This window comes from Mus musculus, chromosome X (assembly GCF_000001635.26).
Source record: "Mus musculus strain C57BL/6J chromosome X, GRCm38.p6 C57BL/6J".
NCBI lineage: Eukaryota > Metazoa > Chordata > Mammalia > Rodentia > Muridae > Mus > Mus musculus.
Genome location: NC_000086.7, coordinates 70375840 through 70389723, shown reverse-complemented (window position 1 = coordinate 70389723; position 13884 = coordinate 70375840). Strand labels below are relative to the sequence as shown.

The 13884-nt window shown below is 45.3% G+C and overlaps 2 protein-coding genes across 8 annotated transcripts in view; one reads left to right on the top strand and one right to left on the bottom strand.

Annotated features, from left to right (window-relative positions):
• Window positions 1–307: 307 nt before the first annotated feature.
• Window positions 308–3811, bottom strand: Eola1 (endothelium and lymphocyte associated ASCH domain 1). Its single transcript, NM_026787.2, has 3 exons — window positions 3573–3811; window positions 1558–1830; window positions 308–852 (listed from the first exon to the last, which is right to left on the bottom strand). Exons 2-3 carry the CDS (start codon window positions 1808–1810, stop codon window positions 632–634), a joined length of 474 nt encoding a protein of 157 aa, NP_081063.1. The 5' UTR covers window positions 1811–1830; window positions 3573–3811; the 3' UTR covers window positions 308–631.
• A 78-nt stretch (window positions 3812–3889) lies between these two features.
• Ids (iduronate 2-sulfatase) overlaps window positions 3890–13884 on the top strand; it is a 42766-nt gene continuing 32771 nt past the window's right edge. For 3 of the 7 annotated variants that reach the window (XM_030251233.1, XM_030251232.1, XM_030251229.1), the window contains exon 1: window positions 4174–4212. The gene's annotated coding sequence lies outside the window, so the exon portion shown is untranslated. Of the gene's footprint in view, window positions 3927–3953; window positions 4007–4173; window positions 4213–13884 lie in introns of those variants that run through there. The other 4 variants (XM_017318394.2, XM_017318393.2, XM_030251231.1 and 1 more) reach the window with 3 other exon arrangements.

The window sequence follows — 13884 nt, the reverse complement described above, 5'->3', positions numbered from 1 at the left end:
CACTAACATCTAATACTTAAGCATCATGGTTTCTGAGTAATATTTAGGATTCTCTAGGTAATAAGTAGTTGGGTGACACACAGTTTTGGTTGTTGAGGGACTGTCTCCACAGAATAGGAGCAAGGATGGGCCAATGCTTGTTTTCTCCATTTGATTCCCTCTTCATCCCAGACTTAGTGCATTGGGGTTAACTCAGTGACTGCTCCCAGACTTGTCCCATGGGCCCCTGGATGCTGTTCACGTACTGCATGAGATTTGACTGCAATAAAGACATAGGGAAGGAGAAAGGGAGCTAGACACTTCATAAACACTTAACTATTATCAGATTTATTTGTGCAATCCAGAAAACAGCAGGAGTAAAGTGAACCTCAGGCAAATATCATTTCCTGGGACGTTTCCTTTTCCCTAAAGGTCAAAGTTCTCAAGGCTCTGTAGTTCTGTTGGCAGCGCCACAGCATGAGGGATGTGTTTACTGCCATGCCCTTCATGAGGGCAGAGCAGGCTGGAAACAGCACCCAGCTAGTGAGCTGTGCTCTGCAGGAGTGGATCCGAGTCTCCTAGATTGAGATTTGGAGGTGCACACTCTGATGGTCTACTGGCAGAGCCATTCTTCAGTTGTTTTCCAGAGCAGTCATTCTTTCTCCAGTGGGATCAAGTGCTCTGGGATGTCTACCTGGAATATATCCTTTCCCCCTTTCCTAGGTATGGGCTCCAGTAACCACCTGGGGTTTGAAACTTGAGTCAGGTACTTCAGCTGCAGATTGGTTAGCACAGCTTGAGTTTCCAGTTCCACAGCCTCCTCAGCAGTTAAGGTCTCTGGACACTGAAAAGTCTCTCCAATGTCAATAAGTCCTGGGCACAAAGACAGAAATATACAGATGTAGTCTCTTCTATACAACAAGGTTATCTTTATGACTGCAGGGTCAACTGATAGTGTATAATCAAAATGATTGATAGGAAATTGGGATTTTTCTCACTGAACATTGGAAACATGACCAACTGAACTAGGCAATCCTGGGTGAGACGGCCACAGGCTTTGGGAAAAAGAAGAGGGTGGCTTATGCTCCGTGAGTCCTGCATTAAAGAACAGTCAGGTTCTAGCATACTACTAAGGCTGGCATTTACTGAAAGAGAACCAGTCTTATCCAGGAAGCCCACAGTCAATAAGATTCCCAATTAGGTCAGTAGGTGACTAGTCGTATTAGATGTTGATTGGTGTCTTACTCAAGGTTCTTGTGAGAGGCATTACAAGCCAGGCAAGCAGCCTTACTCTATTAATGCTCCACTTTTTCAGTGTCTATGCTGTCATAGACCATGCCTTTTGCACATATTCATGCACACACAGTCTAATGCTACATGAGGCCTAGAGTTAAGACGTAACTGAGTCTGTGGAACCCAGACCTATTCACCTCATTCAAGTGACTTTGGTAGTCCTTAGTGAGTCTTCTTGGAAACTTTAGGACACGCCCTCTAACTAACAGCAAAACAGTGCCACCAATCTATCAAGCAGGATCCTGTTGGAATTGTCTACGTGGTATTTGGTACAGCCTCACTTACCAGCTATCACGCCTCTGCCGTACTTTTCTCCTGCCTGTAGTAAGGTCTGAATCTGTGTCCAGGTCATCCCCAACCTCTCCATGAGCACTTCCTGCCATTCATCATCTTCCCAGTCCTTGTGAGCAATGTGGATGGCAATGGTGTATTTCTGAACGCTGCTCAACAGGGGACGCCAACGTGTCTCAAGAGTCTTGACTCCATTTAAGATTAAACCAGCGTAGGGCTGCCGGAAGGATAGGCAGGGAAACTTCATTTTCCTCAGAGTCTCTGGGCCTAAAGATAGAAACACACCACAGCTGAGCTTTTCAGGCTCACATCCATTGGGCCTTGCCTTCCCCAGATGATTCCCATGTGCCCTGAAACTCCACTGAACTCAATGTGCTTCCTGTCACAGATTAATAATGTCCTGCTCTTAACCTCTGAGCCTAGGAGTGGGAGTGTTCAGGATCAGGTGTGGGGAGGGACAGGAAAGATGATCAGATGTCCATGAGAATGAATGAAAATCTCCAACTGACAGGGGCATGGAGGTGTGTGTGTGAATCTCCAGGATGAAATAGACCTGGGATAAGGGAGACACCCAAGAATCAAAGAGGGCGACCTTAACAGTGACTCACAGCATTGGGGATATGGAACCTGAAGAGGCCACTTCCTGTAGCCAGGCAGGAGCCCCAGTGGAGCAATAGAGACACCAACCCACCCACAAAACTTTCGACCCTAAATTTATCCTGTCTCCAAGAAATGCAGGGATGGGGATGGAACAGAGACTGAGGGAATGGCCAACCAAAACCAGCCCAACTTGAGACCCATCCCATGGGCAAGCACTAATTTGTGACATTATTAATGATATTCTGTTATGCTTGCAGACAGGAGCATGTTGTCCTCTGAGAGGCTCCACCCAGCAGTTGACTCAGAGAGATACAGAGACCCACAGCCAAACAGTGGATGGAACTTGGGGACTCTTATGGAAGAGTTGGGGGAAGGATGTGGACCCTAAAGGAGATAAAAACTCCACAGGAAGACCAATAGAGTCAACTATCCTGGACCTTTGGAGTTCTCAGGGACTGAATTCCTGCCCTGCCCTACCCCAATGACAGACTGTAACCTCTAAACTAACATAAACCTTTTTTTCCAGATCTGATTGTTCTGTGCGCATGTCTGGAAGACTCTGATTCCTGCCAAGGGCTCATGTTCCAACCAGCCCAGAATCCACCCATCTCACAAGAATCCTCAGGATTCCTTGCAATCTGGCTGCCCACGCGAAATATTTGCCCTCTTCTCATTTCACTCACTGCCCTGTAGCTAGAACAACTGAATACTCTTCCTCATGTTTCTGCAGATAAACCTGCTCTGTGGATGAAGAAGCTGCCCTTTTTGGTTTGTTTCTGCTTCTCCACTTACATAAGGAGAAGGTAGATAAAGGAAAAAAAAAAACACCAAGTAAAACTTAGTTTTGTTGGCTACTGGCAGCAGGAAAGGCTCAGCAAGCCTTAGAGATCAACAAGAGTTAGGGCTGTACATCTCACTCACAGCTTGGTTCTGCTATCATGTCAGTGGGAAGGTCCTTTTTTGTCTGGTACAAGAACCGCCTGATGTAGAAAGTTAATTCTGCAACTGGTTGCCATTATTAAGTCAAACATGCAATTTAACAGGAGAAAAATGATGCCACATAGAATGTGATTGCATGGAAATGCTCAGGTCTACCAAATCCCAGTGCCTTCAGTGTCAACTGGTATATTAGACTAGGCATAATAATACCAAAGGCCTCATAGTCTAGAGTGTCAGTGAATTCGTAGCCTAAAAGTAAGGAAGAAACAGTGCCCTGGAGCAGCACATTTGGTTTTCATCCGCCTGCATCCACACTGCATCACTTAGGAGAGACTGTGAAATGCTGGCAAGATGGGGCATGCAAAGACCGGTCTTGGGCTGGCCCAGCAGTTGGCGAAGCTGGAGGCTGGGGTGTCCTCAATGGGGTGGGGGATGGGGGCAAGCTCGAAGGCTCCGACTCAACAGGTTACCTGTGTCCTTTGGGTGCTGTGGGCCTCTCAGCTTTGTCACTTATCACGCGGCAGACTCCAGTTTACACCCAGTCCTTTCTCTCTCTTCCAGCGTTCCCGGAAGTCCGCCAGTACCAAAGACTCCTGAGAGTGGGTGGATAATGTCCGCTCTAAAGAAAGGAAAGCATTTGGCTATAGCCTTAACTTTAACTGGCGTTCTGGGACTTTAACTCTGACTGCTTTAAGAAGAGACCCAGAAACACATCCGTGCCCGAACTTACACAATTTACGTAAGCACGCACACCACGCCCATTTACACGAGTAAACATCCGCAGCCAATTAGAACTACAGGCACTATGCTACCCGGATAGGAAGGTACGGACTTGCGTAATTAAGCAGTAAGCGACATCGAATGCTAGAAGACACCGTTTTCTTAAAGCAATCTTGCAAATAAAGTGGGTCAGGGTCTGTAATAGGCGGTTGGGGAGGGAAAGAAGTGAGAAAAGGAGTGAGTGATTTAGTCGGCGGAGTCTGCAAAAACCCATGAAAGTAGGAGTAGGTTGCACTGCAGCAGGAGGGGCGGGATTGGGGATGTGAGGGAAGAGGCTTGTTGAGGAGGGGCCTAAAATTGGTCCAGGGCCAAAGCTGTTTGAATCCCGAGGTTAGGCATTGGGGTGGGGTGGGGTGGGGCTGTGAGCACCTGATAGAGGTTGGGAATGGGAGTTTGTGCTCTGAAGAATCCTTGGGAACAGTTAGGAATTACGGGTGCTTGGAATCTGGGCCTGTTGTGAGTGCAGACCTGAGTGGGTGGAGCTACTGGGATACTAGGGCGGAGCTTTGGATCCCCACTTAACTCGGTTCAGATCTGCTTAAGGAGAAGGAAGGGCTGTGCAAGCTGAAGTGGTGGACCAGACTGTCAGTACTCAGCAAGGTGGTTAGGGCCTCAAGAGTACCAGCCAGGGCTATGTGTGGTGAGATTTTGTTGACAGAGCTGAGCTTTGGATGCTGGCTTTACTTGCTGGAGGGATACAGGGGAAGGAGGGCGTGCCTGTGAGTGGGAGCCGAATTATACATGATGGACAGTGCTATGCATGCTGAAGTAGAGGTTGAACGTGGTTCAGTGACTGGTGACATATGAAGTAGGAACAGAGCTTTGGATAGTATTTTTGGGGGGGGGTTATACAATAGATTTATTCTTAGCTTTTTGAGAAATGTTCACACTGTTTTTCTGAGTTGCCATACTAGTCTGCAATCCCATTAACAGCAAATATGAGTTATCTTTCTCTACATCCTTATCAGCATTTGTTGTTGCTTATTCTTTTTTTAATATTTTTATTACATATTTTCCTCAATTACATTTCCAATGCTATCCCAAAAGTCCCCCATACCCTCCCCCCCACTTCCCTACCCACCCATTCCCATTTTTTTGGCCCTGGCGTTCCCCTGTACTGGGGCATATACAGTTTGCTTGTCCAATGGGCCTCTCTTTCCAGTGATGGCCGACTAGGCCATCTTTTGATACATATGCAGCTAGAGTCAAGAGCTCCGGGGTACTGGTTAGTTCATAATGTTGTTCCACCTATAGGGTTGCAGATCCCTTTAGCTCCTTGGGTACTTTCTCTAGCTCCTCCATTGGGAGCCCTGTGATCCATCCACTAGCTGACTGTGAGCATCCACTTCTGTGTTTGCTAGGCCCCAACCTAGTCTCACAAGAGACAGCTATATCTGGGTCCTTTTGATAAAATCTTGCTAGTGTATGCAATGGTGTCAGCGTTTGGATGCTGATTATGGGGTGGATCCCTGGATATGGCAGTCTCTAGATGGTCCATCCTTTTGTCTCAGCTCCAAACTTTGTCTCTGTAACTCCTTCCATGGGTGTTTTGTTCCCAATTCTAAGGAGGGGCATAGTGTCCACACTTCAGTCTTCATTCTTCTTGAGTTTCATGTGTTTACCAAATTGTATCTTATATCTTGGGTATCTTAGGTTTTGGGCTAATATCCACTTATCAGTGAGTACATATTGTGTGAGTTCCTTTGTGAATGTGTTACCTCACTCAGGATGATGCCCTCCAGGTCCATCCATTTGGCTAGGAATTTCATAAATTCATTCTTTTTAATAGCTGAGTAGTACTCCATTGTGTAAATGTACCACATTTTCTATATCCATTCCACTATTGAGGGACATCTGAGTTCTTCTCAGCTTCTGGATATTATAGATAAGGCTGCTATGAACATAGTGGAGCATGTGTCCTTATTACCAATTCAAACATCTTCTGGTTATATGCCCAGGTAAGGTCTTGCTGGATCTTCCTATAGTACAATGTCCAATTTTCTGAGGAACCGCCAGACGGATTTCCAGAGTGGTTGTACAAGCCTGCAATCCCACCAACAATGGAGGAGTGTTCCTCTTTCTCCACATCCTCACCAGCATCTGCTGTCACCTGAATTTTTGATCTTAGCCATTCTGACTGGTGTGAGGTGGAATCTCAGGGTTGTTTTGATTTGCATTTCCCTGATGATTAAGGATGTTGAACATTTTTTCAGGTGCTTCTCTGCCATTCGGTATTCCTCAGGTGAGAATTCTTTGTTCAGTTCTGAGCCCCATTTTTTAATGGGGTTATTTGATTTTCTGAAGTCCACCTTCTTGAGTTCTTTATATATGTTGGATATTAGTCCCCTATCTGATTTAGGATAGGTAAAGATCCTTTCCCAATCTGTTGGTGGTCTTTTTGTCTTATTGATGGTGTCTTTTGCCTTGCAGAAGCTTTGGAGTTTCATTAGGTCCCATTTGTCAATTCTTGAGATAGTATTATAATAAAGGCCCAGAAACGCTGAAAGAGGACAGGGCCATTTGAGATATGAGGGTGAGATTGTGGATGAGACTGTTAGTACCGACTTGGGTCTCTAAAGTGCTGGCCAGGACTGTGAATTGTGAATGTGACAGCAGGACTGAGCTTTAAATCCTGATATAATGTGATAGAAGGCCATTGAAGGAATAGGGCACGGCTGTGTATGCTGACAAAAGAGTGGCTTGTGTATGCTGTACAGGTTGAGGGCACTGCTGTGACTAGTGATGTAGGAAGTGAAGGAGGAGGAGTCGGGCCGTTTGTGATGATGTAGGAGCGACACACAGGTAGGGCACTGCTCTCTGGGTTAGTAGTGGTACGTCGTACTGTGTATGTTGATGTCCAATGGTGGGCAGGACTGTGCACACTATGGTTGAAGTGGTGGGCAGTGCTGTGTGTGTGGAGGTAGGAGAGGTAGGTGGTGTTTCGAGCGTTGCCCTGGGCACTTAGGGTTTACAGAGTACTGGGAAAGGGCCATAGGTATTAATTTATGGAAGGGGAGGGATAACTTTGAATACTGACATACTATGACAGAGGATCACTGGAGAGAGAAGAGCAAGACTGTATGCTAAAGTAGGAGTGGCGGGCTTAGCTGTGAGTGCTGACCAAGGTGAGCTGTGTCTCAGGAGTAATGGGGATGGTTGTCAATGGTAAGATATGAAGTGGGGGTGGAACTTTGGATATTAATACAACATGATGCAGGACCACTGGAGGGCAGAGAAATGCATGCCGAAGTGGGGGTGATTGGTGAAGTATGAAGTAGAGCTTTGAATACTGTCATAATAAAGTTCAGACTGCTGATGTAGGGCTGGGTGTTGAGTGCTCACCTCCATGGATTTTTCAATGGGAGCAATGATGTCGGGAGTAGGAAGAGAGCAGTGAATTCTAACCTAATATGGGGTGATGCTAATGAAGAAGTAGGGCTGAGGATATTGAGGTTAGAACTAGAAGCAAAGATAAAGGAGAAGCAGGGTGGGCCTGTGAGTGCTGTGGTCTAGCTGGGGCAGAGAGTGGGCTCCTGGAAGAACAAGGTAAGGCTTCTAGTGGCAGAGTAGATGGGACCCATGGGTTATAAGGTAAGGCATTAGGAGCAGGAATAAGAGCTGAGGCAGGAATGTGGGCAGTGTCCTATGTGTTCCTGGATAGATGTGGGTGGGGCTTGGGAGGAGCAGGGCAGGGCAGGGCAGGGACCTTTTAGGTATAATCAAAGAGGCTTCTAGAGTCACTAGGTGGACTTGGAAGGAGGCACTCAGGTTGTGAGGCACATCCTTAAGTTAGAGAGGCAAAATGAGAAGGAAAGTGGGTCTTAGGGACCCAATCCTATCCTGAGGGTAATCTCCAGGGGACACCATAGAGGACATAAATGCTACAAAAATACCAGAAACTTTTGTCTGGGATCCAGGTGTACTTAGGCAGAGTCTTGAAGGGTAAGGCTCAATTGCTAAGGTCAGCCTCCTTTTCTCCAGGCACTACTGTCCAAAAGTACCAATGGCCCCAATCTTACTAAGGCTTATTTCAAGTGTGGATTTGGCAGCCAACTCTGGTTCCCTACTTCTGCAATACCTAGAAGAAAATAAGGTCCTCTTCTTGTTTGCCAGGGCTACTGCCTGAGGGCAGTCTTCATCTGCTGCCTGAGGGATTTCCTGAGCCTCTGGATTAGCTTGTCCTGGATATCTCCACTCCAGCTATTCTTCACACACAGGTTTCTAAGCTACGCTCTACCCCTACCCCAATTAGTCTTTTGGATTGTCTTGTTTGGGTATCTCCACACCGGATGCCAATCTTGTCTCTCTTCATTCTTATTGTCCAGTGTGTATCAGGGCCCCATAGGTGATGCACTCCATTGTCCCAGTTTCTTTTAACTTCTCAGGGTTCATGCTTTACAATAGCTATCCCACTTCAGTCTAATTGAACCATTCCTTTCATGCATAACATTAGTATGTAGTACCCAGGATTTACGCACTTTTGTCTCCCAAACAAAAGCTTTGGTAGCATTTTGCAGTGATCTCCTTGCTTCCTCCATTAGGATCATGAAACCCAACTAAAAATCAAATGCTGTTCTCTTGGGAGTTGGGGAAGGGGTTCTGAGTTCTCTGTTCTCTAAGGCAAGGGAGAGAAAAATCTAATACAGTGTTTTGGGTCCTTAAAGTCCACTGGTGGCCCAGATTCCCTTCTGTGCTGGCCTCTTTGGGTGGTTACTGACTACCTCCTGATCCCTGAGCACATGCTAGGAGCAATTCCGTATCATGAACAAGGACACCCTGAATATAGACTGCTCCTTCCCCTGTACTCTGCTATGCCAAACAGCTGGAACTTGGCCAAGGAAGCAAGTCCTTGAAATAGGTATCTTCTAGTGGGGAACTATAGAAGGGCTTCTTACCCTAACTCTCTGCTGCCCTGAGAATATGTTTTAGTGAGTATGGTGAATGGGGTACACACTGTAACACAACTTCCTGGGGGGGGGGACCAGATTGAACTGTAGAAGCCTGACCTATTCCCTGGCATGAAAGTACAATGTTAGTCTTCTGCTCCAGTATTAGATAGGTCTTGGAAGAATGACCTCACTGGGTTCCAGTCGGTCTAATGATATTTTCCCTGGACACCAGAAAAAAAAGTATCTTGATTTTCATTTGAAATGACAGTTCACTGCCAATCCTGGAATGATCTGCTTTCTGACACCTACCCTCAGACCACATTTTCTTTATAGACTGAGTTCCTGACTACTGCTCTCATAGTGGACACTCTCCAGTACTCTCAGAACGTGGATCTTTTGGATCATCTCTTCATTCTTTCCCCCACCTAATGTCATATAACTCTTGCATGGCTGTTTTAGGGATGCTGCTCAGTAAGCACTATGTTTTCCATCACAGCTTCTACGCTTCTAGCCTAGGGCTTCTCAACCTTCTTAATGCTGGGACCCTTTACTCCAGTTCCTCGGGTTGTGGGGATCCCCACTCATAACATTTTCATTGCTACTTCATAACTGTAATTTTACTACTATTATGAATCATAATGTAAATATTTGATACATGATATGTGACTCTTAAAGGGCTTTCAACGTATAGGTTGAGAACTGCTATAGCAGTTATATTGTAGCCTATAACTCCTTTGTCTCAACTCCTTGTGCACCTCAAAAAATGCTGCTGTCACCCCTCCCTTGCTTCTTTGACTTGGAAATACAGGATAAAGATTCCCTCCACTGGCAAGGGTTCAGTTTTATCATGAGTCCTAGGTTTCAGAAGTTCCCTTGACCCAAATTTGTGTTAGCCCTTCAAACATCCCTTTACTCAGTTAAGCTTCCTCCTGTGGGGAACACCTTTGGCACATTTTTCCTTCTGTGTCTTGTGTGATTGGAATGACAAGGGCCACGTTTGAAGTCTGCATGCACAAGACACTCCTGGCATAAGTGTCTGTTTATTGCTGGTTTTGACATTTCATATGGACAAGAAGCTGTGCCTCAGGAACCCTAGACATGGACGGACTATTTAGTCTATTGGGGTAGGTTTTCTTTTCATCACATGTTCTATGTGGATGAGAAAATGGCACCCCAGTGAGCTTGCAGGCCTGGCGGGCAGTTTCACTTCATTGGAGAGGTATAGTGCAGGGGACATGTTGGGGAAGCAGAATTTGGACTTTCTGAGTTTCTTTGACCTGGCTTGTAATAATTGGAAGGAGAGAGGTTCTACATATGCTCATCTATTTGAGCAGTTGGCTGTCAGTTGGTGGTACAGGCTAGAGAGGTTATGGAAATCAAGTCTTGCTGAAGGAAGCAAATCACTTGAAGTGAGCTTTGATGGCTTATAGCTTCATTACACTTCTGGTTCATTTTCTCTGCTTCCCATGTGTATATCATCCAGCTTTTTGTTCCTGCCACCATTCTGTGCCTTCCCCACTATGAGAATTCTATTCCTCTGGAACCGTATGCTAAAATAAAGTCATTTTGCATTTAGTTACTTTTGGCCTTGGCATTTTATTGCAACAATATGAAAGTAATTAACACATATCCCCAAGCTGTTATGTCAGCTTTAATTTGGATGAATTCATTGCCTTTCCCTCAAGGCTCCAACCTCCTCTTCTCTTCTTATATTCAGTTCATGAGAATCTTACCCATGTGGCATGACCACTGGTCAGGTGGCATATGACCAGTGGTCATGGTCTTTGGTTATATGACTCGGGTTGGTGAACGGGCTCTGGAGAAAACGATTGTAGACAAAAATTGTACTAGTGTGCTCCCTCTAGAAGACACTTGCAAGCTTGTTCTGGCAACTCTCAAAACATGAAAAGGTAGAAGACAGACAAGGGACTTGAATGTGACCATTTCAAAGAAGCCAAAGTGTTTTGGGTTTAGTCATAGTCATAATCCTCCTGTTCCTTTTTCTGCATATTTTCTTCATTGATGCTGTCTGATGATTTTGTTTAGCATTTTCTGTTGTGCTATTAGCCTACAGTTTAAAAGGATCTTAAAAAAATAACCCAACATTCACACTAAGTCTGCAGTTGTGATGGTTTGTATATCCTTGGACCAGGGAGTGGCACCATTTGGAGGTGTGGCCTTGTTGGAGTAGGTGTGTCACTTGTGGGTATGGGCATAAGATCCTCACCCTAGTTGCCTGGAAGTCAGTCTTCCACTAGCAGCCTTTGGATGAAGACATAGAACTCTCAGCTCCTCCTGCGCCATGCCTGCCTAGATACTGCCATGCTCCCACCTTGATGATAATGGACTGAACCTCTGAACCTGTAAGCCAGCCCCAATTAAATGTTGATTTTTATAAGACTTGCCTTGGTCATGGTGTCTGTTCACAGCAGTAAAACCCTATGACAGAAGTTGGTACCAGGGACTGGGGTATTGCTGTCATAGGCCTGACCATGCTTTTATTTGAAAGAATGTGGATTTTGGGACTTTGTATTTGGAAAGCAGTGGAATGCTTTAAATGGGGCTTAATGGGTCATCCTAGTAGGAATATGGAAGACTTTGTTGCTGGGAGTGATTTGAACTGTGTTGACCTGGCCCAAGAGATTTCAAAGGAGAAGAATTCCAGAATGTGGCATAAAGACTGGTTTTGTGGTATTTTGGTGAAGAATGTGTCTGTTTTTTGCCCTTGTCTGAAAAGTCTGCCTGAGGCTAAGGTGAAGAGACTCAGATTAATTTCATTGACAAAGGAAGTTTCAGAAAAGCCCAGCATAGACTTTGTTCTCTGGTTAAGTCTTATGAAGAGAAGTTTGAACAAGCATAGCAAGCTTAGAAAGGAAAAATATAATATATATGGTTCGAGTACCAGGAAGTGAAATGGAGCAAAATCTTGTGTTCTAGGAGATAACAGATTAAGGGAGTGGGACCTTGGGGCAAGATCCTACCCAGCTAAATTTAGATCCAGGCATGGTGATACACACCTTTAATCTCAGGAGACAGGCATGCTGATCTTTGCATTTAAGGTCAATCTACAGAGCAAGATTCAGAACAGCCAATCTTAGGTAGTGAAGGAGTTGGAGAACAGAAAGCTGGTGATAATGTAATAGTACAAGGGGGCCATGTTCCAGCTCCTGCAAGCAGCAGAACTCTGCAGTTTCAGCCATGTGGCTCTGGGTTTAGAGTGAATAATAGAAGGGACTACTTGGACAATTGATGCTGGTTAGCTGGAGCTAAGAAATTAGCTGTGATTAAGAAGAGACCAGCATCACTGAGGTGAAATCTTCTGGGAGCACAAAGTTGTGTTCCAGAGATAGCCAAGGTTGTACCTCGTGCTGCAGCTGGATTTGGTAATGTGTAAGAGTCACCCAGGTGATACTTGTTTTGAAGTCATGAAGGTGTCATGAAGAACAGCTGAGGCTTGGCACTGTGAGAGGTCATGGAAGGCCATTGGAGAAGGTGTAGCCTCAACTGTAGTTGATGGCCCAGGACTGAAGGGGTCATGCAAAGGATTTGATGCTTGGCACCCTGAAGAGAGCCTATGAGAGGCTATTGGTGAAGCCTAGTTGGAATGGAACACCCCAGTGTATTGGAGATGTCAGTACCATGATCACCAAGAACAGCCGCCATAGTGGAGTGGATCAACCTGAGCTTAGCGTGCTACAGAGGGCAGAGCTGGAGAAGTGATGCCAGCCCTTAGGAGGAGTCCAAAAGATCAAGTGGAATCCCAGACACTGAAACAAGAAGCTGTAACATTGAAATTGCCTTGGAGACTCAAAGATGTTAAAGATGCCAGAGCCATGGGATACATGCTGAGAAAAGCTGCTAACAGGGAGTGGAACCAGCCCAGGAGAAAGCAATGGTTGCAGTCAACAAAGATGAAAAAGGAGTGGAAATCTGAAGACGGCTTGGACATCAGCCATGGAGATGCAGAGTTTGGAGTTTGCCCAGGTGGTTTCCTGTCTTTCTTTGGGGATTACAGTTAAGTGATTGGATGAATCTCAGAAGAGATCTTGAACTTTGGACTTTTATCATTGTTGAGACTGCTATAGACTATGAAGACTTTGTTTGTATTTTGCATTATGCTATGTTTAAGTATGGCCCCCCATAGACTCATGTGTTTGAACAAGTCTATGGGGGCCAGGGAGTGGAATGTGATGGTTTGTATATTCTTGGACCAGGGAGTGACACCATTTGGAGGTGTGGCCTTGTTGGAATTGGTGTGACCTGTTTGGAATGGGTGTGTCACTGTGGGTGTGGGCTTAAGATCCTCATCCTAGTTGCCTGGAAGTCAGTCTTCCACTAGCAGCCTTTGCATGAAGACATAGAACTCTCAGCTCTGCCTGTGCCATGCCTGCCTGGATACTACCATGCACCTTGATGATAATTGACTGAACCTCTGACCCTGTAAGCCAGCCCCAATTAAATGTTGTTTTTATAAGACTTGCCTTGGTAATGGTGTCTGTTCACAGCAGTAAAACCCTAACTAAGACAGCAGTCTAATATGAATATGTTGATTAGGAGTTTTTACTCACTAAAAGCCAACAAGCAAATCCACAGGAAATAGATTTTTCCAATTTGAATCTAATGAAATCATTTGTTCAGAATATATATACATGAGGTCCTACTGAAGTCACCTTTCACACGGACTTCATTGAGATGCCAGGTATAAACCTTACATAGGACAGTGTATGCAATACCTCTTTTGAGTTATTACCATTTTCCTGGTGTTTCATGACCTAGAACACAGCTATAGGTCATTTTGGAATGAGGTTTGTGTCAATTCAAGCATCTCCATGTTGTGATGCTGTATCATTCTCTCTCCTGGGGACCTGGATACCACTTTAGTCATAGATACAGGTCAAAAACTAAGGTAGGGGCTGAAACAAAGCAGAATATAGGTTGGTTTGTTAGGGTAGCAGCCCTTATTCTTTTCATGCTACCCCATTTCCGTTCTGCAGATGAGTGTTGTCCTTGTATTCTGTGTACCCATAATTCAGCCACGATGCTGTCTCTTCTGTCAGCTATGTCTAGTCTGAACTTGTGGATCTGGTTGCTCAGTGTTGTTCATTGTTGCCTC

What these genes read in the sequence shown, in the direction of transcription:
- Eola1 (NM_026787.2), bottom strand. Translation starts at nt 1,810, where the DNA reads ATGAAGTTTCCCTGCCTATCCTTCCGGCAGCCCTACGCTGGTTTAATC. An exon ending in CGGCAGAGGCGTGATAGCTG is followed by an intron (nt 853 to 1,557) that starts GTAAGTGAGGCT and finishes CTTTGTGCCCAG; the next exon opens with GACTTATTGACATTGGAGAG.